Source organism: Syngnathoides biaculeatus, chromosome 23, assembly GCF_019802595.1.
Source record: "Syngnathoides biaculeatus isolate LvHL_M chromosome 23, ASM1980259v1, whole genome shotgun sequence".
Classification (NCBI taxonomy): Eukaryota; Metazoa; Chordata; class Actinopteri; order Syngnathiformes; family Syngnathidae; genus Syngnathoides; species Syngnathoides biaculeatus.
The window spans coordinates 19,097,239-19,124,206 of NC_084662.1; the positions used below are offsets into that span (position 1 = coordinate 19,097,239).

General features: G+C 41.4%; 1 protein-coding gene across 1 annotated transcript; it reads left to right on the plus strand.

Annotated features, from left to right (window-relative positions):
* Positions 1-1,033: 1,033 nt before the first annotated feature.
* LOC133496509 (calmodulin-1) lies at positions 1,034-16,673 on the plus strand. The gene is made up of 6 exons (XM_061812192.1): positions 1,034-1,162; positions 7,405-7,435; positions 8,466-8,609; positions 14,534-14,640; positions 15,390-15,525; positions 16,071-16,673. Exons 1-6 carry the CDS (start codon positions 1,160-1,162, stop codon positions 16,097-16,099), a joined length of 450 nt encoding a protein of 149 aa, XP_061668176.1. The 5' UTR covers positions 1,034-1,159; the 3' UTR covers positions 16,100-16,673.
* The last annotated feature ends 10,295 nt before the right edge of the window (positions 16,674-26,968 follow it).

Sequence of the window (26,968 nt, forward strand, 5' to 3'; positions counted from 1 at the left end):
CACAGAAAATGATTGTGAAAGTTGTTCAGTCATCACAGTGTACATGGACCAATAAGAAGGAAGCCTGCAAAGTTGATCCCAAATGTGTAAATTTCACTCGGGCCTAAGACACTTGTGGCAGCCAATAGTAAATCCGCACTCTGCTCATGTTATTGTAGGCGCACCAATGAAAAATACCTACGTTTTATATCCGTATTCATAATGTCAAGGGATTAGAAAATAAAGGGTTTGCAGACCAGCGCTGAACGGTACATTACTTTTCAACTTTTCTAAATTTATGTTTATTATATTCCCGTCAAGCGCCACAGCCTGGTGCAATGCAGGTCCCGTGTGTCCAATCAGAGGAGTCGACACATGGAGTATAATATTGCGGGTCTGAAGCAGCCAATCAGAAGCGACTTCACAAGGCCGGGTACCGCAAATTCTCCAGCTTCAACCGTAGCACTTCATATACCATGATCCTTGCGCGGAAGCAAACTAGTGCTTTTGCAAGGGAACTAGAGTTTGTCTTTCAAAAATTACAAATGCAGTACCTCTTGAGATAAGATATGGTTTATTTTTTAAATATAATTTTTAATACAATTCAGTAATACGCTATAATTTAAAGGCAGCATGTGTCTTTTAGGTTTTGCATAAAGTAGTGCCGTTTTCTTTAACATTAATTCTTCACAATACGTTTTGAATGAAATATTGTGGCTCTTATAACAATAAATGCATTTTAACAGTTCTTTTTTTTACAAAACAGACCACATAGTTCATGTTAATTTCATCAAAAAGTAGTTTCTGTTTGTGCCTTTCAATAAAGTTTTTTTTAAAGTTCAATTAGTTTTCACTTTTTTAAAAACTGATATGGGCTCTAACACTAACCAGTTACCATTGTTGTCATTAATGTGTTCTGATGATATTATGCTTACTTTAGATCACAACACAGTCAATTGTATTGTAAGTCTATTGTATTGTAATTGATTGTTTTGCAAGAAAATATGCATAAGGTGAAATCAGGAAGTGAGTGATCAGTGCTGGTTTTGGCGGAGGGATACCCAGAGCCTAGTGGCGGCGGCGATATACGCGCTTTGAGCCGCTAGTGGAGCCGCATCGAAGGGACGAGCACATTCCTAGTCCGCCTCCACACACCGACAAGCACACAATCCCATTCGACATGGTATGTAATGCTCGTTCGTTCTTTTTTCATTTGGTGGGGAAACTGTATTTTACGGCTTGTGGTGGGAATCTTTTAGCTTAACACTAACAAAAATAAATGGAAACAAAGGAATTTCTTTTCGCAAGATCAGTACCGATGAGGTCTTCTGTATGCGAAGAGGCGGAAAACGCCCGCTAAAAACTTCTTCGTGTACGCCGTTAGTCCCACTTCATTATTGGAAAACCCGTCTCTGCATGTTTTGACGTTCATTACTGGGTGCATTGATATATGCGAACGTATTGAATGCATAAAATTTTATCCGCATTTCCTCATAACTGCGCAATTGTAAGCGGCAATTACAACCATCGGTGGAGGCAAGCTTGCTAGTTTCCCCCTTGCATTGAAGCCTTTTTAGATTACTATACGGATAAACGCTATATCTAGTTATGAAGATATTATTCTGCAGCCATAAGTACTTCGAGTTCCATGCATTTTCCAATCGGCACGAGGAGCGCAGGCGTGTTGCGACGCCTACCTTGCCGCTATTCAAGGCACCCGCTAACATTCTTCTCTTTTAGGACATACAGGAAGTGTGGGGGATGGTCTTGTTTTTTTTTTTTTTTTTTAAATTCCGTGGAACTCTTGCCCACGGAGTCTTTTTCAATTTTTTTTCCTCCTTGAGGCCTCGCCGTGCCATGCCATACCAAACCATGATGGAGGGGGTGGCACTGGTGTAATGAATGGATGTAATAATATGCATGACAGTGGCATAACTGCATTGCAACCTGTTGGGATCTTTTATGTCTGTATTTTGCGTTGTATCCATCCATTCATGGCTACTCTCTACATATTTTCTGATATATTAATTAGTTTAATGGGCTATTTTTCAACACCATTAAAGCAGTTCTGAATTGAAACAATCTACACATGCTGTGGGGCTTGTTACTTTGGTGTACCTATAATACTCCCCCCCCCCCCTTTGCTTTCCTGGGATGCAAAAGGTTAGCAGCATTGTAAAAGATGACATAGGCACACTAGCAATGTCAATTAAGATAATGGAAAGGACGCACTTAGATCCCAATGGCACTTAACACTGTAAAAGTCTTAAAGATTGCTCTTTAGAGGTTTGAAGCAACGCTTGGGGACTTATACATAAATCAAAATGCATTAGAATCCCAACGTATCTCCCAGCCAATTAATAAAGACAGCAAATGCTAACATGAGTTCTAGATAAATATAAATACAGATGACACGCTGTGGCGACCCCTAACGACAAGCCGAAAGAAACTTACTTACTATTCTATTATATATTGGTAATGGTAATTTATTTTTCCAGGTTATTAAGTTTCAAAATTATGACTGAAGTTTCCTGTGGTTCTACTATAAATGATCAAGATTGGTAGTTCATTAATGGTCCGAGCAACTTAAGACACTCCTTAGCTGTCGCGAGCAAGATGTCCTATTTGTGGTATTGGCTGTGATGCAGCTTCATGTTGCATTGCAGCACAGTAACTGACATGTGGTTTGTTATTGTCCGCATCCCTTGAAAAGTTTTAAGCTCCTTGTCTGCATCAGTACACCCATTGGGGTGTAAACAGCTGCCCCACTGCGGTCCAAGTATTGACCGGGCTGAGGCCTGATCTCATTTCTGTTCGCTCTTGTTTCTCGTTGTGTGTTTTGTAACTCAAAGGACATCCGATCTGCCGCGATGAATAATTTATGCGCTTGGCGGCCAACACCTTGTCATGTGCTGCGTTCGTTCCCAGTTAACTTGGCATGAGTGGTGCGGAGGAGTACCCAGCCACCTATGACCACCGTGGCCATATGGTGGACCAGCCTTTTCCGCAGGGTGTAGGGAAGCTGGTGTTGTTTACAGCCATCCTCTCCCCCCCCTCCCTTCTCTCGATTCAGCCCATAATGCCTCACTGTCTTTTGTTGAGCTTACTTACAAAGAGCGTGTGTGTGGGTCACGCTGACTGTGTTTGTCAAGATGAATGTGGCGTGTTTGTTTGTCACACCCATCTGCCAGAGTGACAGCTGGTTTTACACCTTTCCGTTGGTTGATAATGACTCTAAATCAGTGATAGGTAAGCGTTTAAAGATTCATTTATGCCGTTTGACCTAACCAACGGAACCCTGTGTGATCATATGAGAGTGCAAGTGTGAAACATGAGTGGGTCCCCTGGCCCAGTGAACTACCTCTCGCCTGCTGCAGTCATCTTTGGACTGCAATGCTGTGGGGCTGACTGCTCTAGCAACAGTGGGTGTGGCTGACCCACTCATGCCAACCGGCAAATAACCCTCCCCCTTCATCACCAGGCACACAAACCACAATCTGTCGGACGATTGTGAATCACCGGGAGTTTCCTCCAGGCGGTATGGAGATGAAAAAGAGGTGTAAATAACCAAAAGAGGAGGTTCTGGTTTGAGTTGGGGATCAGTAAGAGGAAAAAGGAGAAAAGGCAGGGATGGGCCGGTCATAAGCCTTCTGGCCGCAGCATTTCTGAAAACCCGACAGCTTGGACTCCATCCAAAGAAGGAAAGCAGTGACTCACCAAACCCCATACCCAGTCCACTCAGGGAAACTCAGCAGTAGCAACGTCATGACAAAGAGGGTATACAGGATGTAGTAGGTCGTACACTTGGAATCAGAACGGAAAATACCTTTTAATATCACTCAAAAACTAAATCAAACTTTCATTACATGTTTTTGAGATGGTGCAATATTTTGACATCTCATCAGACTTTGGCCACTGTTTTTGTAATCCTTCCACAAAAAGGTACCAGATACCAAGCAATCATAGACACTTCTCCATCCTGGCAACTCCGTGCAATATGGCTGAAGTTGACTATTAAAAGAAAAGATTGTCAGCTATATTGAACATTGAGTGAACTGACTGTCCTATGCACATAAATTTATCTTTCTCACCATGTGGGTTCTCAGACTTGGACCTTAAACCACTTTTTTCTATTCATATTAACAGTAATTGAATGGCTAACAAATCAGAATTTACTCGTTAACCCTTGTACGATTCTGAAATTACTGTCCCAACGAATGAAAAGTGATTTCAAAAAAAGAAAAAAATTATTGAACCAATAAGTGTGCTGGCATGCTTTGACTGATTTGTTTGAGCAGCCCTCTGTGGATGGAAACGTTTTCTTTTATAGTTTAAAACGGCTTACTTTAACCAGGATCCCTCGCAGTAGCTTGGCCACAGGTAGAACCACGTGTTTGTTTTGCGCTCGTTGGTGCCATAAATCCCCGTGGACTGGACCAAGCTGCCACCTTTCACGGTAGACTGCTGCTACTTAGGCTGCTGATTACCGAGCCACTTACATCATCTGCCAGATTGTATTGGATAAACTTTCTCCTGGTCAATGCGCCGTGGTCACCCTCTGCAGCGAATTTAAATTCCAAACAAAATTTATGTAGCTCTTTAAGCTACAATGCGTACATGAGTCGAAGGGTTACACACTAAGTTACAATAGCAGGGGATGTAAATGCAAGTAAAGAGCAATGCGGCGCTTGCGATATTACAGTAAGAAGTATGTAATTACTTGGTTCATTTTAGTTGTAATGTGGAAATTTTTTTCGGGATGTGATTTTTCTTCCTGATCTGTGGACTCAGTCCAAATCAACACTAATTTTGTTCATAGCCCAACACTACCCATCCACACAGGCGAGGCTGGATTTGAAACTGGGTCCTCAGAACTATGAGGCAGACGGGCTTACCAGTCAGTCACCTTGCCTCCATGCTCTACACCATCTCTTACATAATTTCACAGAGTCATTTGTGAGTACACAATTGGTTGTATGATAGTTAGCTAGGATAGGTTCTGGCACCCCCGGGACCCTTGTGAGGATAAGCGGCTTGGAAAAATGATGGATAATTAATATTTTAAATTATTTCATTCAGCTCACATGCCTCATGAATCCTCCCTCTCTGGTAAGCGATAGATCCATCATCAAAAGATGACTTATTTTATGGATTTCCTAATTTTATGGACAATTTGACACTTTAGTATACTACTTAAGAATTTTTAAAAAGATACCTTTAACAATTGATGAGTATTACATGACTGACTTAAGAATAGATTTTTATTTGCTGTGGGAAAATTATCGAAATATGATGCAAATTGTAGGATGACCATTGTATTCTTTGACATATAAGCATCCTCTGTAAAATTAAGGATGACTTATTAACAATGCAGTGAGAAATTACCACAGGAGGGTGATTGGAAAAAAAAACAAAAATGTGGCAAAAATGCTTGAACAATGAACCTTTTTTAAACTCTGTGACATTAGTCAGTGTTTGCCTCTTGACATTTCCTTTTCGTTACAACGAACAGAAGCAGGAAGGGAGTAGAAAAGGAAGTAGTTGTTTGTGAGAGAGACAGACAGAGAGAGAGAGAGGTTATCGAATCATGTCCGCTAATCTTATGAGTGTTGCTGAGGTTATTCACAATCCCTGACGGGCTCCATCGATTCATCCTCTATTCACTACTCAAATCATGAGGGCATGCATTTTGTTTTTCGCATAACTGAGTCAAAAGGTCAGCCCGTGGTGTGTTATGCAGCGAATGTCCAATTTAACTGAATCTCCCCATTGTGTGAATGCCAAGACTTTATTTTATTTATTTATTATTATTTTTTAAGTTTGTAACAACACTTTTTTGTTAACAGAATAGCATTGCCATTATCCTGGATCCGACCATTGTGTCAATCATTTGAGAAGAGTTTATTATTACGATTCTCTGCTCAAAGTTGTGAAATATTGGGCTACTTCTTCAAGGGCTGAGGTGACATCATTGCCAGAAGACAACCGCTTTTACAATACAATCAGATTATTTTAATGTTTTACACATAGTAGTGTTGATAATCATTAGAGAATGCAGTTACAGATTAGTATTGGACTGTTGAGAAAATTAGCAATATAGCTGTAATTCTTTTAAACATTATTTCAATAATCCAGAATGCTGTTTCCATGAAAAATGTCATATTGAGGAGGCGTTTCCATTGCTGAAGTCATGTCGTTCTTTAGCCAGTAAACTTATTGAGGCTGAAACGAGCACCTCTGCTGAGTGCAGGAAACTAGTGCACCACACATTACCTCGACTGCTTTGGCATGTAGTTGCCCAGTGATCAGTTCCACACAAGCGGTGTTCGAATAAGTGTTTTTTTTTAATGACCATACTAATTGCCATGGTGCATTTACCAGCACTAAGATTCTCAGTTCATATTTTAGGTATGCTGCAGCATTTTGCTTGACCCATGCGCTATTTCTTGCTAATCTCTTTTGGTAATTTGGCTGGACTAATCTGGCTAGATTTACACGAATAAGAGCAAACTTTGATTTGTTTTTGCGCGTCTCTGGAATTCAGCGATGATCTCAATTTATGTCAGTATCCTGAGCTAATTTGCAGGTACAAAACATAAGTGCACCAAACTGCTGTGGGAACTGGCTTGCAGGCAGAACTGGCAACTGTTACTAATTCACAGGAGCCATGGGAATGGAAAGTTTTGGTGTCAAGCAAGGTTACCATTCAGAGGTGTGCGTGTGTGCTACATTTGTGACAAATCATAATTGTTCGTTTGTGTTTCCTTTTTGCCGGAAAACAGTGTGTCAAAGACGACAAATGTTTTCTAATGTGGTGAGTTATCATTATCAAGCTAGCAGCAGTTTCCCCCTGTTGGTCAAAAGACTGTATCCATTTCCATGCTGTCTGTCTTAGACCCTGTACAGAAAACATCGCCTAGTTTATGGTTCTAGTCTTCCTCTGCAAAATCTGAGAACCCATCTCACAGATTCATACTTAACATAGTGACTTTCGACATCCACAAAATGTGTGGGATTGCTTTCACAGCAATCAAACTGTCGCCAGGAAAGAAGATACATTTAAAATGTCATTAAAGCGTGATAAGGATAAGATCAATTTTGCACGGTCAGATCATGTGTTTAGTACAAAAGTAATTTGGGTGGAAAAAAAATTCAAAAGAACGTATTATAGATTGGCACTCTTGGGATCTTGTTAAGTTGGAGTCTTGTCACTGGTAAATCTTAGCATCCCCCCATGAGTGCAAGCTATTTCAGGCCTAGCGCAGAGGCCAACAGAGCCCTGAACACGGTCTCCAATGTTGAAACGTGTGGTGGTGGGTGGAATGCGATGACCAGTACATCTGGGATTTTGGAAAATGTGCATGCTGAGTAACTTGTTTGTTTGCCACCCCCGCTCCCCCTTCCCTTCTTTTTCTCCATCCACAGGCTGACCAACTAACAGAGGAGCAGATTGCAGGTATAAACTGACCCATTTCATGTTAGTCAAAGTTTTTCCATCACACCCGTTGCGTAATGTGGCTCTGTTATCACGGCATGCAAAGAAACAGGAATAATGAAGGACTGTGATTCCCTTTGAAGCGCATTAACTTTCCAAAATACTCATGGAACCACGTCCATCCATCCATCCAGCCTAGTAGCTAATCACATGGCACACACATAAACACTAATTCACGTTCACACCAGTAGAAAATTTGGTCTTTAATGATGCCAATTTTTGGAACACAGGGGAAACCAAAGTACCTTAGGAAAACCCAAACAAGGACAGGGACAGCATGCAAACTCAATGCAGCAAGCCCAGATTCAGACCCATTAACTTCAGAACTGACCACTGTCTCCCCCCCCCCCCCCTTTTTTTTTTTTTAATTCTCCAAATGGTTTCATTCGCTTTGTTAACCATGACAATGAAATGATGTAGCCTTGTGTTGTGAATAGAACAAATTAGAAATGTGTCACTGTCACAAGACCGATGAAAATCAGTTGGGGATCTCACAATTTGCAGCGTTGAGGTAAAAAGTAAATCCTAGCACTCACTTATTAAAAGAGATTTATCAGTACTTGTTTTTTTTTGGGTGGTGGGACAGATACCTTTCACCCCGTCTTGCTTCTAGACTTGAATGTTTCGTGGCATTTTTCAGAGGGGAAGGAGGAGAAAATTAACTGTCTGGGGTAAGAGGGAATAGACATGCTGCATTTTTCCCTCCATGAAATTCACTCTGTAGCTAATTAGCTTTTGCTAAAGCTCCAAAGTTAAGCCTCTATAATCAGGGTTCTTTTTATTTACTGAGTTGCCAACGGTTTAAAAAGCCTGCCTTTTTTACCCTTCACACACTTGTCTTTTTAATCTAAAAAAAAACATTTTTAATGGGGGCCTCTGTTTGTTCTTAAGTAGAAACACATTTACTGTTACTGTTTTGACCTTATTGTGTCCAAATATAAGCGTCCCAACAGTAAGCAGGTGGTTGTCTAACATTATCATCCTCTGCCAGAGTTCAAGGAGGCCTTCTCCTTATTTGACAAGGATGGCGACGGCACTATCACCACCAAAGAACTCGGCACCGTCATGAGGTCGCTGGGTCAGAACCCCACAGAGGCCGAGCTGCAGGACATGATCAATGAGGTGGATGCTGACGGTTAGTCTGCACTTTTTTAATGAATTTGAGACTGAGTGAGTGAGTGAAAGTGATGAATCATCAACATTATGGTAAAAAGCCATCAAAAGTGTTTGGTGCTTGAATTGTCTCATTAAAGCAATCTGAATGAGCATTTTGTCCAACTACCATTCACCTGTGGGTGTGTGAAATGAGTACCCACTTCACCCTTGAAGAATCTTCAAGGTTGGAGGGTCAAGTGCAGTGGGACATCTACTTACAAATTAATTTGTTCCGGAAGTCGTTCCCTAATGTGAATTTTTTTTTAAGTAGAAGCGCTTTTTACATGTAAATAGCTTAATCCGTTCCAAGCCCCCTGCCAAAGAAAGCATTCAAAGTACATAATGTAAAGAATAATAAAAAATATTTTATTTACCTCTGGTATAGGATGACTATGCGAAGAGAATTGTGAGTGACAAGTATAAGGCATCGTGGGGGACAGAGGAGGAGGCAAACCTTTGACAGCCGACAGAAAACTTACGTATGATTGTACGCACACTCAATTCCACAAAAGTTTCTTGGGGCCTGTGGTGATAAAAGATGAGTGTCCAAGGGAAACGAAAAGTATCATGGGTAAAGATTGATGTCCCTCCTAGTCAATGGGATGCCAGGAGGATGCTACGACAATAGCCAATGGGAGAGCAGTTCTATCGGGCCACACAAACCAAAATACATGTTGTCTACATTGGGTGGGATTTGGGGGCTGTGAATCAAGTGCCCATTTTTTCCCTGTTGTATCATGAGTTTTTCTTCATAACTAGAGACTTTTTTTTTTCAAGGAAATATTTCACAACCTGAATTTTTCGCTAGTAGAGACGTTTGTAAGTAGAGGTATCACTGTAATTATTTTCACTGACAGTTTGCATGAAATCCCAACTGTTTCAGCCAACTCTGGCCAGCTTTCGGCTTTCTGCCCAGATTTAGTCATTGTGTGCTCCATTTCAACCATTAAGTCATTAAGGTGTAGTTGAGGAGAACAAGTCAAGTCTCTGCATAAAGAACATAAAAAAGGTGACCAAAGGGCACGCCGTAAGAGCAATAAAAGAGAATGATAAAGGGCAGGGTTTAAAGGTCACTGTTCAACTTCTGCTGACTTTTTCTCCTTCTTTGTCATGACTGAAAGGTAGGAAAGGAGAAAGAACTAACCCTTGGCCAATATTCTTGAAGACCTTATCTGCCAGTGTTTGCCAGTTTTTGGGACAATTCAGTGGCCTTTGATGCAAAGCAGTGGACTGTACTTCAAACTGATGGGTGGTTGGCCTACTTTAAAATGTTACACCACATTCCATGAACTCTAAAGGGTGAATTTATGGGAAAGTCTTTGATGTTAGGAAATGACCATGGATATGGTTATTTCAATAACAAGCTTTTCCCAAATAAATAACAACTGGCCATTGAATATTTTTTGGTATAAACAGAACGGTAAGACAAAGGGGGACAATTGGCCCAGCTAAGCCTCAATGCATTAAACGCAATAAAGTGGTACCGTCTTTCTGGTTCTTGCTGAGCAATATGTGCCTGCTGTCTGGTGGTATTCATTCCAGGTAATGTGAACAGTCGAAGTAGTGCAGAGATCCTGACGGGCAAACGTCGCTTGCCTTGAATAAACTCAATCTAATCAGTGTGGAGGACTTGAGACCGTGACGAAAATAGTCACTTATGCGACTCTTTTTGAGCGTGCACGAGTAAAAAATATAATCTGGTTGCACTTATGCAAGTGCATGTTTTAATGTTCCTTCAACACAGTCTCAGAAAATTTGACAACATGGTTTAAAGTTGGTCTTTTTCAGCGCTTTGGTCAATCTCTTGCATTCTTCTTTCTGAAGAATGAGCATCTTCTCGTTATTGTGAGTGGTCAACAGGCACTCAATTGGGACTGATCGCCACTCTGCTTCTAATGACATTACATCGATCCGGCCCCTCCACTTTTAGTCTGGCCTGATGTGTCGCAAGCTTTATATATTTAGACTCTCGAAATTGTAAACAACGTCACCCCACTGCATCTCAATTTCCACGCTGTAAAACAGGGGTCACCAACGCGGTGCCCGCGGGCGCATGGTAGCCCGGGAAGACCTTTTAAGGCACCTATCTAAAAATACCACAGGGCACCAACTGTTATTTGTGCTTTAAATTTTGAATCTGACTTGCTTACATTAATAAAATTTTAAAAATACCTGTAATGTCATATAATACCAAAAATTAAAATGAAAATATTTTATGTACGTATAATGAACTCTGAAGTTTTCCGCAAACAAGTCATGTGGTCTTCTTGTCATTTAAAATGTGAATTTCATGTACACTTTACAGAAATTATTTTATGTCAGTTAGTTAAATTACCAGACACACTTCTTGCTCTCAGGAAAATATTTTGCGAATATCTTGTATCACCGTCACTCTGTACTTCATAAAACAATGATATGCCAATTAGGACAACTCTTCATCAGTATGCATTGTCATGCTGTGCCTCCCCCAAAAATGGTGTGACCAAATCATGTGCTGGTGTAACCAACTTAAAAATAAATAAATAAATAAAAATAGTGGCACGGGTGCGAAACTGTCTAAAGTTTTGGTGTGTAGGGTAGCAGTTAAGAGATGGGACAGCCGATGAATGTTCTCAACTCCTGTTCTCATTTGGGGCTGACCTATGTGGATTTATTTTTTGTTTTGTTTTTTAGACCGATTTGGGATTTTTGGTAGAACAAAATTCTAATCAATTCATTAACTAATTGATTTAATAAGTACATCCTAATTTATTGGTGCCTAAAGTGTTACAACAATTACGGAAAAAAAAAATTTAACAATAAATTGTCCTTCAATTTTTGTTTACCTTTATAACACAGAGAAAAGATTTTTGCTCCATTGTCAGCTTTTCTTGGCATCTGTTAATACATAAAAAAAATCTTCTGATTAATCGCTCTGGCCGTTTTCTATGCCATTGACTACATTAGCTGATGCCATATTTGTTTTGTCATGCTGCAAAGTAGTTCAAACTGAATGGCTACAATGAATCGAGGCCGCACAACCAGCAGAATTCTTCACAATCTCACAAATGACGACTAATCAGTTATTACGGCCGCCGTATGTTTCTTTTTATTTATTTATTTATTTTTTAAGGGCCTTTTGTAAATGGTAGCACCAAATTTTATGTGTGGAGCTTAGCATACTTCCACAGAGCTCGCATAAGTGCATGTGATAATAGTGCAGTTCTTTTCCCACCATTTTTTTTGCCAGATTCCTGTGAGAACACGTTGACCCCAGCTGTTCCATGTCAATTTATAAGATTTCATAAATGGGACCACGTCGATGAGGGGGAATCAGTTATGCCACAGGTTGGCTGGCCAACGTTCAGAGCGTCCTCTCGCCATCCTCGGTGCCCAACCCCACTCTTTCATTTCCACCCAAGAGCAGGAAACGAGCATTTCCGCACACACACGTCCTCACATCATCGGCAACATCCCCTCGTTCTGCCTCTGCCGGCCTTCGCTGATGCAATCTAGGTCAGACAGCAATGAAGCTAGTAATGGAAAATAAAAGTGGTTACATAAGGCCTCTGTTGGCTTTGCATATCCCTTACCCACATCAGCAGTCATTAGATGTAAGCTGGCCCATTGAAAATCACCTTTATTTACCAAACAAGGGGGCTTAAGCAGCAAATTCAACTGAAAGGAAGAGAGGGTGTTAGCTTCAGCATGACAGAAATAGGCTGTGCGATTTATTCACATGTTAAAAACAATTTTTGTTTTGGGTGCACACGCAGATATGAATAATGAGCATTTATGGCAATCAGACGTTAAAAGACTTGCGTTTCATGGATGTGTCATAAAAGCCAGCACTCCTTGTGGCTCTTCCTCCAAAAGCTTCATGAAAGAAGCCTAAATTGAAGTGCCCAGAGAAGCCTCGGCCTTCTATAGTTTGCGTCAGCAACTCTTGAGTGTAATCACACATCTCCCACTCGGTTCACTCCTTACACTCTCCTCTTCGCATCTCCCTCATCTCCATGTCCCTCTCCAACGCCCACTCCCCCCTCCCTTAATGCTCTTTTTTTTCCCTTTCCTTTGCTTCCCTCCCACCATGATCCGTCACTCTTCCTCCCGGTCTTCACATCGCTCCTTGCGTTCATCCCTCCATCTTGCGAATGTGGTGCTTTTGGGGAGCTCTACTGCTCGAGGGCTGCCTCACTTCTCTACAGCGTTGTCCCTTCCGTCTTAACCCCCCCACCCCCACCCCCTCCTTGTTGCAGAGCGAGTTCTGCCGGCTCCCTTCCGTGTTAGATAACAGATCTTGGATTATTACCCTGGGCCACGAGATCACCATCTGCCCTATCACATTACCGCATCCCTTTTTGTCCACCCTATCCCCACACACACCACTTCTAAATTTCCATCTATCACACTTTCTATCTCAAGGTGTTATTGGTCATTGTCTAATCTCTACAATCTCCTCTGCCGTCTGTCCCACCCAAGGGCTAATCCCTCTGGGTGCTTTGCCCTAAGTTTCCCCGACCTTCAAGTGTAATTTCATCAGAGGTTTTTTTTTTTTTTTTAATTGAGTTTTTAATCATATGATATCCCTGGATATGGTCCTGACCTGTAAAAGCAACTTCTCAACAGCTTCCAGCCCTTCCCCCCCCTTATAGCTCCTTTCCCTGTCGAGAGTATCTGATCCCCTGGTAATATTGCCTCAACTTTAACAATATGAATATTGACATTGGGGCATTTGCAGGGCATCCATTGTGAAAACCGACCAGTTTATTGAAGCTTTACTGAGAAGGATGTGGATAGAATATGTACACATAAGTCAAGAACAGGTGTCTGGAGGTCCCATCGTTATTCAACACAGGGTAGTTAGTTAATTGTTTAACCCTCATTGTCTCAACTGGTTTTAAACAACATGGGTTCATTTAAGGTCTTGATTTTTATTTATTTATTTTTTTATCGCCACAGTAACATAATTTTCACATGTACGTATTTATTTCTTAAATTAGCAAAAGATATCCGGCCAACCAGTTGCCAGATTGCTTATCACATTCAAAGTCATATGGACCTTGAGTTTATGCCAGCTAACTTCAGGCAGGAAGGGGATGATACCCAGGACCAGTCAGTCACAGAACACACAATCAGACAAATAAGCTTTATTTTGTAGAAAACATTGATTTAAGGTAGTTTGCATGAATAAATGCTGATACTCGTAAGTTGTATATTTGGGTATCAGAAATATGTGATCACGTCTTAATCAGTATTTACTAACAATATTTTAATATAGATAATATTTGGTCCACTCCTAGAGTGATGAGAGTGCTTAAAATCACAGTAGCTGAAAGTGGCACAGTGTATATATGAATTATTGAATTGATATGACCGAGTACTGGTCAGGAACATTTTTGGAAATCCCTTAAAAGACATTCCCACTTCCTCCATTTTGTCCTTTTTCCTCTACATGTCCCCAGCTGGGTTTTCATACCGAAACTTTTGATTTAGACGACCTTCCAGCTGTGCACGCTCTGTCTGCATTTTGGATGAGTGGCTTTGGGTCTTCCCCAACCCTCCCCCACCCCTCCTGGAATCCCGCTGCACAGTGTGTAACATATGTAGTGTATTCGTGGGGGTTCCCTAAGGAAGACACGCGCAGTCACTCTCACACCAAGATCCCCACCCGAGTGCGCACACTTCCTCTCAGCCTGGAGTTACACAGCACCAAAAGTGTCCTGAAAATGAATTCAAGATTCGCCAGCAGGAAATATTGATCCCGCTAAATGATAATGCAGACAGCGTTTGAACTCTGAAATTAATGCTTTCATTTGGTGCTTTTTCATCAGCTAAATGTCGGGTCATGCCATCTACTTAGCTAAGTTTCCTTTTTATGTAATTGCCTTTTGGATTAAATGGTGACTCGTTGATTATTTCCAGGTAATGGAACCATTGACTTCCCAGAGTTTTTGACCATGATGGCGAGGAAAATGAAGGACACAGATAGCGAGGAGGAGATCCGCGAGGCTTTCCGGGTATTTGATAAGGTAAATACTGTAAATGTCCAGTCTAGCCAGAAAAAAAATTCTAGGTATGACCACCTAAGAACAAAGTCTAACACTTGAGCTTCATCAACTTTGACAATTGTACGACCGTAATTCCCGGCCTACAGAGTGCACATGGTTATAAGTCTCACTGAGTACATTTGTAAAGGAAATACCATTTGGTACATACATACACCGCAGCTGTGTAAAAGCCGCAAGTGCCCACATTGAGACACGAGATATTTACAAAGACGGTACACAGAAAGAGTTTAGTGCTAGCACCGCGCTAACGCTTACAGAGCAGGTTAAAATAAAACTTAACGGTAAATATCACAGACACGCCTTTAACACAGCAGCAACACGCTAGCACAGCACTAACAGGGCCAGTAAAAGTCACGTCCTCGGCACATATATTCCACCGGTGTCATTCTTACCTTTTTCGCTCGAGTGTCTCATTGCGGCCGTTTGAAAAAAATCCACAAATTAGCCGCATCACCGCATAAACCGAAGGGTTGAAAGTGTGTAAAAAGAAGTTGTGGCTTTTAGGCCTGAAATTACGGTATATGTCTCTAAGACTGGGGTAACACTTTGGTGAAGTCACTTTTTTGTTCCACCATGAATGTGCCAGAAGCACAGGCCATACAATCATAGTGGGAGGGTTCATTTACACCATATTTTCTTCCATTTATTGCACCACTCCCAAAATGTCCATCGCTTTTTAAAATGTGTGGCGCTCCACTGCTTGTGCCCAGGATGGAAACGGCTACATCAGCGCTGCGGAGCTCCGTCACGTCATGACGAACTTGGGCGAGAAGCTAACGGACGAGGAAGTGGACGAGATGATCAGAGAAGCAGACATCGATGGAGACGGACAGGTCAACTATGAAGGTGAACCAGCTTCTGAACTAAGGCCATGTAGGACCCCGCGCACTGTAGTCTCAATCAGCACCATTCAAGTCGAGAACCCAGCACATGTAGCTCACTGGTCTGGTCTCTGATTTTTATTAAATGCAAGAGGGCAAAACAAGCTTGCCACGCTCTACAGTGCCAATGCTAATGGATGTCCCTCATGGTTATTATTAGTGATGGCAGAAAGAGATGCCCCCCAGCCCTCCCCGCTGTCGCCATGAGACGATGTGTTCATCTTGTTGTTTATTGTGTCCATTAAGTGAATTGCCCTACTTTTGGACAATCTCCAAATCTCCCTTTATCCATGTGCAGTATTTCCTTGTAGTGTTTCCCTGGGTTCCTCACTAGGATTGAATTTGGATAAACATGGCCGTTGTCTGAAAGTGTGCACAAAATCATGTCGCTAAATAACAAATCACATGATTTAAATTCATCTTGTTAAATAATGTAAATGCATAAAAATGATTCAACGTATCTTCTCGTCACTTCTGGATGTAATTTTACTTTTTCTTTCTCTTTTCCAGAGTTTGTACAGATGATGACCGCAAAGTGAAGCTTTCCCGCCCCGTTCTGTCCCCTTAGAAGGAAAAAAAAAAAAAAACAATGGAAAAAAAAATCCAAATGTTTTACTTACCTCTTGGAGAAAAAAGTTCATTTATTCATATTGTTTCTGTATAGAAAATAATTGAATGTTGAAATACAATATCCCTCTGTCCACACAGAGAAATGTTAAGAAAAATATACAAAAATATCTGCATGAAAAAGATGGTTTAGTGATCCTTCCCTTCTCCCTCCGGCCCTCCCTCTTTGGTGATAATTTAGCATCAGTACTGAACAAATAACATTCACCCTGTAACGACTCCTTTCAGACTAAAGCAAAGAAGTAGGTGTCCAGTTCCATTTGCTCGTAGTAAATGTCCGGGCTGGCCATCTCCTCTCTCGTTTTCTGTTCTTTGTGCATGCAAGCTTGAGACCGGAGCACATATCCCCCCCTTTCTTCCTTGCCCCACACCCCGATCCTCCTCCGGGCTACCAGAGCGTGCTGATTCCACTATACGCTGTCCTCTTAATAGTTTGGTACAGGTTTGTTTTATTTTTCTTTTTGTATTTGGAGAGGAACCCTGTACTGTTAAGATGAGAGAATTTTCCAGGTTCTGACTCATAAAGCATAAAGTGGAATGGGACTTAATTGTATGCTAGTTAAAATTGAGAGGCGGGGGGGGGGAGAAAAAAAAACATTTTGGCATGTTTTAATTTTGTTTTTGTTGTATGGATGACCATCTTAGTCGTGTGTCCTGCCCTTAAAAAATAGGAGGCGGAGGTGGGGGGGGCTTAAAGTCTTACATTGAGCTTTCTTTAATTTTTTTTTTCTCCTTTTTTTTTTTTTTTTTTTTTTTTCGCTGAGATAGTGTCTGTCCCGTTTTCTTGCAAGAGAATCACTGGCCTTCACTTTTCTTTTTCTTCTGTTTCTCAACTCGGACGGGTGAGCGTTGTGCTGCATTTACAGCACAGGCTGTTTCGGAGCACACCGCCACTCTTCGTCTGAGTTCAGTTTACATTCATTCCAAGTTGTACATGCTATAGTTTTTTTTTTTTTGGTTGTTTTTTTTTTTTTTTTTTTTTTTTTTTTTCAAATAAAAACCATGGACTTTATCACGTCTTTTGTCATTTTTTTCCCAGCCATTTATTTCTATGCTTGGTTGCAAAAATAGATAAAAGTAACCTGTATTTTTGTCCACTAATGAGACTGATGTGTCAATAATAAACGATTGTAAGCATCTGCACGTGCACTGTTTTTGGGGCGGGTCCATTGGTGTGTCATGCCATGTGCAATTGCATGGTTGTGACTTAAAGGTAGCGACACAACTACGATGCCTCTGCTCCTGCTAGAGCTGGATGGTTGCTAGGCAACAGGAGCATGCTGTAACCGGAATATTTTTTATTTTTTTTAGGCCAGTGGGAGTTGGAATAAAGCCTTTGCCAATGACTCCATTTTGGTTTGATCTGGTAAGATGAATTCAGTAAACTGTCGGTGAAGGCAGAAGAGCATTTTGTACTTCAACATACTAAACCAACAAAACTGCACTGGTCTGCTATATTTGGCCTGCACTTGACCATGTTTGGTAGGCCTCCTCCCACACACACTAGTCATAACCATAGCGGCTATTTATAACAACTTTATACCCCTGCCAATGTAGTACAGTTTCTTTTTCACCCTTTGGCTGTGAATCTGACCATTTACGCTTAAGGAAGTTGAAAGTTAAAACAAAAAAGATGCAGTTGGTCAAACGGAAAATTTGAAAGCGTGGCTGTCAATTTTTTTTCCCCCAGAAGATAGAAGCATGCCACTGTGACTTCTAAGAACAAATGATTGGTTTTGAGGTGACTGATAATTTTCTCAGTAAATAGATGGGTCTGGCTTTATAGTCTGAAATTCAATACATTTCTCTCTGCAGATGTGATTTCATCGAGAAGGCCATAGGTCGGCGGTGAACCTCACGTCCAAGGTTTCACATGTGATCACGAACGAGTTTCTTAGTCAAAACCTCCACACGGCCAGAAAACCAACTCGCCGGTCCCAGCAGGAGGAGTGTGGGTCGAAACATGCAGGAGAGGAAGAGACACCTGAGCCCCCTGGCAGTTAAATTAAGAACATAAATATTTCAAGTGTAAATGAAGAAGCGCGTCGCGGAGGCCGTAATGCGAGAAGTACCAGCCGGGTCCAGATATCAAGTTTCCCGCCCAACCACACTTACCGTGGAAAAGGACCAACACGCTGAGTTTGCCCACCATTTCCTTGTACTGAGCACAGGAATAGAAGAGGACCTTTACTTCTTTGTAGCTGTGTGGATGCTAAGAAAAAAGAAATGATGTTGACGGAAAAATTCATGGTTGCCATATTAAAGTCTGAAAAATGTGGCATCTTCAAATGATCCAGCCCTCTTATTCTGGTACACCTCAGTTCCCTTTAGATGTCACCTAATATCAACGAGTAAGCCCACCATTGTGTAATTTAACATCAGGCCAGGGATAATGTAGAGAAGTTTAAAGCAGTGTTAGGTTATAAAATAAAAACATCCCAAGCTTTGAACATCTCATGGGGGCACTCTTAAATCCCGCAATGCGAAAATGGAAAGAACATGGCACAACTTCAAAGTCCCAATCACTAAAGCATGTCAGAGGCCCCTTGGGAGGATCTGCAGAGATTCCCTTAGGTACGACAATCCATCCCTAGGACAGCTATCGGTTGTTTGATCCACAAATCTGCACAATGAAGAATGCCACTGTTGAAGAATGTCATCTGGAAACCTGTCGGGGACACGGCCGACATGAAAGAGACAAAAATGGATGTTTTGGGTCCAAAGAGGAGACTGTGTGCGCGGAGGAAAATGAACACACAATCCTCCCTGTGAAAAATGCAGGGTGGCGAGAACATACCGTGGGGGCTGCTTTTCTTCAACAGCGACAGCAAACCTGGGCCAAGTTAATGGGTACGTGGATGGAGCCGAAAAATGTTGAAGCATTTTGCGTCCACTTTGCAAATATGTGCCACGTCACGTTGCTCCATCACGAGAAAATCAGACTAAAAGACTTGACATATCTGGTTGGAGTGTGACAAAATGTGCATATGTTCAATACCTATCAATATTCTGCCGAGGCACTGTCGATGTTGCAGTGCATCATCATCATTTGCACTCAACTTCTAAGCTAATTATTTGTCGTTATGCTACAAGTATGCTTTCCCTTTAAAAGTTCTCATCTCCCTCTGTATTCTCTCTGCAGAGCTGTCCCGTAATTAGATGGCATGGTTTCAGACATCCTGTTCGTGCAGCCTGGCTGCTCGTTATGGGCCTTAGAGGGTCCTTTTTACCGTGTTGCATTAATTCAACGCCCTTGATCACTTTGCACACTTCACCCGCTGTCATCCAGACAAACCTAGGGAAGCTCTAAATAAGCCATTTTCATTTCTAACATTCTGATTTTGTGGCTATTTCTGCCTTTATTTTTAGTCCCCCACATCTTGGTATCCATTTTTCATTTTGATGGACTCCAACCACTCCCCTGTTTTTATTATTATTTTTTTTCATTCAGTACTTCCCATTATTGTCGCAGTCTTTGAGCATCTTTGTCAGGCCTCCTTCTACTTACCAAGAAAAACAAACTCATCCATCTTTGATTTGTAAAATATTACAGTTGGTGTCACGACAGCTGAGCCTCCCCAAACCTCATGCAATATTCAGAGGCGATGATATACGATTACTGCTAATGAAAAAAAACAACAATAACAACGCTGCATGCTATACAAGCAGCTCTCTAATAACAGCTTGCACGCTGTTAAGCTTCAGAAGAACAGTCAGCTGGCAGTAACTAGAGGCCACACAGGGAGCATGCACAGCACTACAGCACTCCTGGAGCGGTTCATGGGAAAGCCACAGAGGCAGCAATCAGTCACACTCACTGGACACTTTATTAGGGACACCTGTAATCAGTCTAAAATGTGTCAGCATGTCGGTCTACAAGAAATCCACTCGGTACTTAAGAAACGTACATGAAGTTGTCTCGGTCCGTGTTTCCAAAGTGTTGAAATGCTCTGTGGCAGGCACGTGCATAGATATTTTTGGGAGCCAGGTGCCGAAGCCCAAAAAAATAAAAAATAAATAATTCATTCATTGGGACAGCTGTGACTCTGTAGGTAGTTTTAATTTTGGCTCCAATTGTCTGCTGTCAAAGTGTCCTCAGCCAAGACACTGAACCCCAAATTGCTCCTGGTTGGCCTGCCAGCACCTTGCATGGCAGCAACTGCCTAATGATTCATGAAAAGGTAAATGGGAGTCTTTCGAATGTGCTTTAAACGCTGTTAAGGTGTACTTAAAGTTTTATACAGCAAAAGTGCGCTTCATTTCCCATCTAAAAATGGTAGAATATATAGTAGATTAGTAATTTATCTAACACAATGAAAACAGTCAATAATACAAACAAACGACAGTGGATATAAAAAGTCCACAGACCCATGTTCAAATGGGAGGTTTTTGTGATATACAAAAATAATCTCCTGTAGAGAGCTTCCGCGGTACTGGTCACTGTTCAAAGTCACAAGATGGGTACAAATAAAAAAATCAAAGCATAAACGTCATATATCATATCATATCATATCATATCATATCATATCATATGCAGAAGTCTCCCAAGGACTCAGATATCAAAACACTTTGGGTGGATTTGATGACACAGACGTTAATTTTTATTTTTAGTTTTCACTTTGATGACTGAAGAAGAAAAAAGGGTTGCACTTTTTTTGTTTTTTACATCCAAGGGAATGGCGCAGATGGTTGCACACCACTTGGTGTCTATGTGTGCATTAACCTGCTCTGTGGAATCAAAGCAAGTGAATGCAAATTGCAGTTTGGCCGAGCCACTCAGAAGTGTTTGAGCTCTATCTTTCTCGTTGTGGAAGTGGTTGCGTCTCCTGTGCATTCAAAAGGAGTGGGGAGTAAAAGCAATCTGCAATGTATGCACAGGAATGAAAGGAGAAAAAAACAGGATGAATTCACCTACCAATGTTTGATATGTCATGTCATTATCCAAGCTGCTTATCCTCACAAGGGAAATCTGGAGCCAATCACAGCTCGCTTCGGGCGAAAGGCGGGCTACACCCTGAACTGGTTGCCAAATGTTTAATATAAGTTATTTAGTCATCCCCTCCTTAACAAAGAAAGTTCATTCAAAACAATGTGTTGTGTCTGGACTTGCCGTTGTCTTTTTTTCCTTCATAAAAATGTTGATGTGCTGGTGGTAAGGTGGAGCAGCTGGTAAAGCATTGGCCTCACAGTTCTGAGGACCCAGGTTCAGTCCCTGTGTGGAGTTTGCATGATCTCCCCGTGCCTGTGTGGGTTTTCTCTGCCCACTCTGGTTTCCCCACATCATTGAACACTCTAAATTGCCCCATGGTGTGATTATGAGTGCAGCTGTTTGTCTCGGTGTGCCCTGCAATTGGCTGGCAACCAGTTCAGGGTGTACCCCAACTCCTGCCCGTTGACAGTTGGGATAGGCTCCAGCACTGCCCATGACAATCGTGAGGATAAGTGGCAAAGAAAATGGATGGATGGATGTTGATGTGCTATTTAAAATATAAATCAGAAAATACTCCCCGGTTTCTCTCTTTTTCCCCCCATTGAATACTTATTTATTCTCATCAGTAAAATTTTTGAGGACATTTTTTTTATATCACAGCATATTATTCCAAAGTAACAGTACTCTTACTCGAGTATTTTTTTAGTTACTCTAACCACCTCTGGTAAATGGGTAGAAAGTAGTGATGTGTTTTATAATAGAGAAATCAAAGCTAAAGATGTTAGAAAATTAAATACTCAAGTAAACTACAGATAACTAAAATATTCACTTAAGTACAGTAAACAAGTATTTGAATGTTTTTCCTACCTAGACTGCATTCAACAGTATTTCTGTTTTGGGAAGGATTGGTATTGCATCATACCTAATATTTCTCGCGCCTCCTAATCAGCTATCTAGCACGTAAGCATCACTGCTCCATACAAGCGCAATCACACAAACACAGACGAGCTGGAACAGGGCCAAAGGGTGCAGATGGGAGGGGTAAGCACCGGCATCTCCTCGAGATCAACGCAGAGGGGATGATGCAAAGAGAGAGGAAGAGCTAGGATGGGCAAAAAAAAAGATGGGGAAGAAGGGAAAGGAGGGGAGGGGATGATGGCTGGAAAAAGATGGTGTCCTCCTGCAAGGAATTTCCTCTCTCTGGTGTGTTTCCCTAGCTTCCCACCTCCCCCACCATCTTCATTGGTTTTATTGCACATTCATTGCCAATAATTACGTGTCCATGACTTGGGTTTAAAGTGGGCACCGTAGAGTTGTTCTGAAGGTGACGGTTGAGGGAGATGATTGTAGAAAAAAAAAGGACTGTATGAGCGGAATGGTAGGTAGGTGCAGAGGTGGGGGGACAAGGGATGGTGGTGTGGGGTGGGCCAGGGGGGGTTAGTCTTGCAGAGGCAGATGCAAATGCAACATAATGCAGTGGTTGCCGACTGAGGCATTGCAGATGTGACAAGGCAAAAACTGTATAGGCTGCTTCTGAGAGAACCCCCACCCCCCCTCCCTCCCCACCTTCCTCGAACATGAGTGATGAGGTTTGTAACACACCGCTGACCTGATCTGTCATGTGACTGAAAAGCAGTGATAACGGCTGGAAAGGGAAGGGCAGCAAGGCCGTTCGTTCACCCTCAAGACAAACAGGTTTGAATCGAATCCACTCTTGCCTGGACCCAACCATCACAAAGGCCTCAAATGTGCCAAGTGACACACAGACTCAAGTCTTCATAATCTAAGGGGCTACCAGGAAAAAAGCGTAATCAAGCATAGATTGTTTTTGCAGTCTTCTTTATGCTTATATCCCATATTTATTACGTCTTACAGGTTCATCCATCCATTTTCTTCACCGCTTATCCTCACGAGGGTCGTGGGGAGTGCTGGAACTGTCAAGGGGCAAGAGGTGGGGTACAACCTGAACTGGTTGCCAGCCAATTGCAGGGCACATAGAGACTAACAGCCGCACTCACAATCAGTGAGTTCTAGTAGGATACAAGACTACGGGCCAACCCCAAATCATGAGCAAACTGAAACTATTTGCCTTATCACCATAAATAAAAAGTTGTGATGAAGAGGTTTCTTAAAAGAACGGAAATATGTAATTGTGGTTGTAATAGACGGATCGCTTTCATGTGTTTAATAAAAATTAAGAGTGTCAAATTGACCCTTGTTTACTCCGGAGGAAAACAAACATCATCAACCAAGTACGATAAACTCTGATGTCAATCTATTTAATGCTCTTTTTGGGGAGCCCAGTCAGAAGATCATCACAATAGTCAAGTCTACTTGAGATAAAACCATGGTTGAGCATTTCCTGTTCTGCTTGACACATGCAAGCCTTCACTCTGGATATGTTATTCAGATGGTAAAAGGCAGTTGATTTGATATGAATTGAAAGTCAGGTCATAATCTATCAGAACACCAATGGAAACTATTCATTGCCATCAATGTCGTTATTTGCAGTTAGTGCGCTCTGATTTTCCTTTAGACTTTCAACAGTTACACTATCCAGAGTTTTACATATTCTTGTCTGTTGTACTTGAACTATGAGACCCCTCCCTTCCTTCTTCCTTGTCACTGTGTCTGCATTCACGCTACATTTTAATGTCAAGAAAGGCTGAGGCAACTAGCCGACTCGGACTTTTTATGTCCTGCTGTTGCAAGCCACATTTTGTGCTGCAGGGGGTGGAAAAAAAAAAGAAAAACCTGCTGTCAATGGGTAGCTGGTGGAGACAATGAGCGGCGGAAAAAGTCATGGTAGACGCTGCAAAATTATATAATATTCAACGTGAAAGGTACTGACAGGAAGGACAGGGCATTTGTTCCCAGGGAGGGCCGAGCATCAGCACCCGGTAAGCTAGAGCTGAGGTGAATGACAGGAGGTCCAACTGTCAGCAGGAGCCAGAAAAAAAAGAAAAAAGTATGGCATTTCCATACTTCACGAGGCTTTCCTGCAGAGAACATGCTGCATGTGAGTATCCTGAGGCCAAAAGAAGACTTTGTGCCGATCATGAAAGCTTGGCTGACCTTGTGAAATTTACAGTACAACACTGGAGAAAAAGTATGTTATGTTTTTGCTGGTGTTCCTGCCGTTATGTATTCTATAACAATGGTTTACGGCAAAGGCCAGGAAGGCCTTCTCCGCTGGATGAAATTCAGATCTGGAAAGTATTTGGAATGCTCATCTTTTCACCTCTTCTGTACTCCATCCACCCATCCATCTATCTTCCTCACAATCACACATTCTTATGTGTTTAATTAAAACCGTGTTAGGCTGACCTATAGACGAATAGGAAACGACGCTTCTGAACCCAAATATAGGAGCAACTAAAACTATCTATTCATATTTATATTGTTTGGATTCCCTTTGGCACCATGCTGCCTCTCACAGGTTAGATTTGGTACTACGACCAATGTTCCCTCTGAGCTGCGCACCTGCGCAACTGCGCACTTGTGGCAGACACACAGTGCATATGAAAACCGATCCAGAGCAGCGAACCACACTCTGACTTTTTTTTTTTTTTTTTAAACACAGCAGCACGCGTTCTCTGACAAGCTGCTGTTCGGCCACACCGTGCCACACACTCCACTTCCTTGTTTACCTGACACCGCCCACAATTAGCTCTTAAAGGGGTACACTCATAATTACAAACACCGCTCACCACCGGTGCTTTAGTTAGAAACATAGTCTGGGCAACATACAGCAAAGACAAGTTAACCATGCTGCTTATGTTTACTCTCAACAATAATGGCAAAAGTAAAAAAAATAAATAAATGATGTTGCTTTAATGAATGTCGGAGTATGTGAATAATAATAATAATAATGAAGACAAAGTGGTGAAACGGGACAAGATTTTCTCCTTTTGAGTACAAAAGGTCTGGTCTGAAGCCACAGTAGAAAGTACAGCATTAAATGGTGTATAATGTCAAAATTACACCATGGCACAGCCTGATAGACAATGAAAGCACAGACAATACAGTGCACAAAAAGCTAATTCTGTATTTCTAAAATATGAGACATCATAACATTAACCTTAAAACTGTTTGGTAGCATCATTCAGCTTTCCACATGCATTGCAAAAGATATTCTGCAAGCAATAATTCAGTTTAACACCAGGAAAAACAGACGGGGATATCACTGTGGGTTAAAAATAAATAAATGAAACAAAGTTGGAAGTGACATTTCAAATTTACATTTCATAGTTGGCTTGGTTTGGTTAGCAATGTATTTATTGTTTGTTGATATTTTCATTGCAAGTTTCCAAAAACACAAATAAAATTGTTCTTAAAATGTTATGATGGTAATATAAATGCTGTAACCTGAATCTTTTAATGAGGCATGTAACTTCAATGGATACCACTGATCTGACCACAGCGCATACGTCAGATGTTGTTCATAGTGGTCAAAGGGGGCGCTCATGGACTCAGATACGTAAAAAATTAGAGGGAATGTTGACTACGACGTCTTTATTTTGGGGGAGAAGACTCACTCGACAGCGGAGTTATTGTAAAGTACTTCAAGTACTTTGAAGTACACTGCACACGCGACAAAACAATTCAACGGGTGCTATTACAGCGGTAGTGTCAAATCATCATAAAGATGGGAGGGATTTATTTTCATCCCATCCCTTATGCTCATCTACTGTGAAAATAAAAGCTAATGATATCCTGAGAGGGCCCATGAATGAACTAATGATGTTGCTGAACTCATCCAGCAGACATTCAGACGCATTGGCATTCAAACTATGTTCTACGGGTCGAATATTTAATCTTTCAGAGGTGACCGACTTTGAATGAGGACAATCTGCTCGGTTTTTGTCAAAATTGCTCTTGGAAGATTCATATTTGGCCTAAACTTGTGCCATTGTAGAATTGGAGGTCACCGTGCTCATGGGAGGAATTTTTTTTGCAGCATTGCAAACTGCCAAAGTGGATTGAGCTTGTTATTGTTGTTGTTCCTTTATTTATTTTTTTTACTGTGAGAAAGAAAATGGATGGATGGCCTGATTTAGACAGCTACGTGGCATTCCAACTTGTTTCCAGTCAATTGAACACAAGTTCTCAAGAATAATCAAAAGAAATGCAAAATGAAATTTCACAGCAAATGCTCAGAACAGTTGTATCCTGCTGTCATGTGAGTGATAGATATTTATCTTTTGTTGTGACAGCCAGAAAAAAAAAACTCTTTCCTTGAATTGCAGACGACGCAACAAACCCGCGTGTCCACCTAATGCCATTCATACAACAGAGTAAGTCATGGCTACCTGCACGTGTATTGTGTTTTTCAGAGGATTACTAACGACTGGCAAACACAGCAACATCACAATCACAGAATCTGTGGCTGAGCCAAACTTGGTGTTAACTGAAGATACAGTAATACAGTGTAAGGATTGGAGATCGTATATATTGAACACATTTAACATTCATGATTGTCGACGTGGACAATTTTCTGATCAGATTTGGGAGGAACAAACACTGTTTATACACCTCACACTGCAGGTTAACCAGTCAGAATAATAATTCAGTGACATCCAATAATTGGGGCTTTTCTAACTTTGAATGGAAAAGGAGGAAAATACTCAAGTTCAGCACAAATTATCAGAAATGGAAAAAAAACTGTTGCTGAATTACTGAGTCTACACCTACGATCACCATTTTTAGATGAAACATGATTTTTTTTGGATCAATTAAAGTTATTGTAATGCTTCCTTGCTGTTTTTAGCGCGCAAAACCGTTATTGTACCTACACTTCGACAACGATTTGTCTGTAAACGGACTTGAAAAGTTTCCGATCCTTCACTTC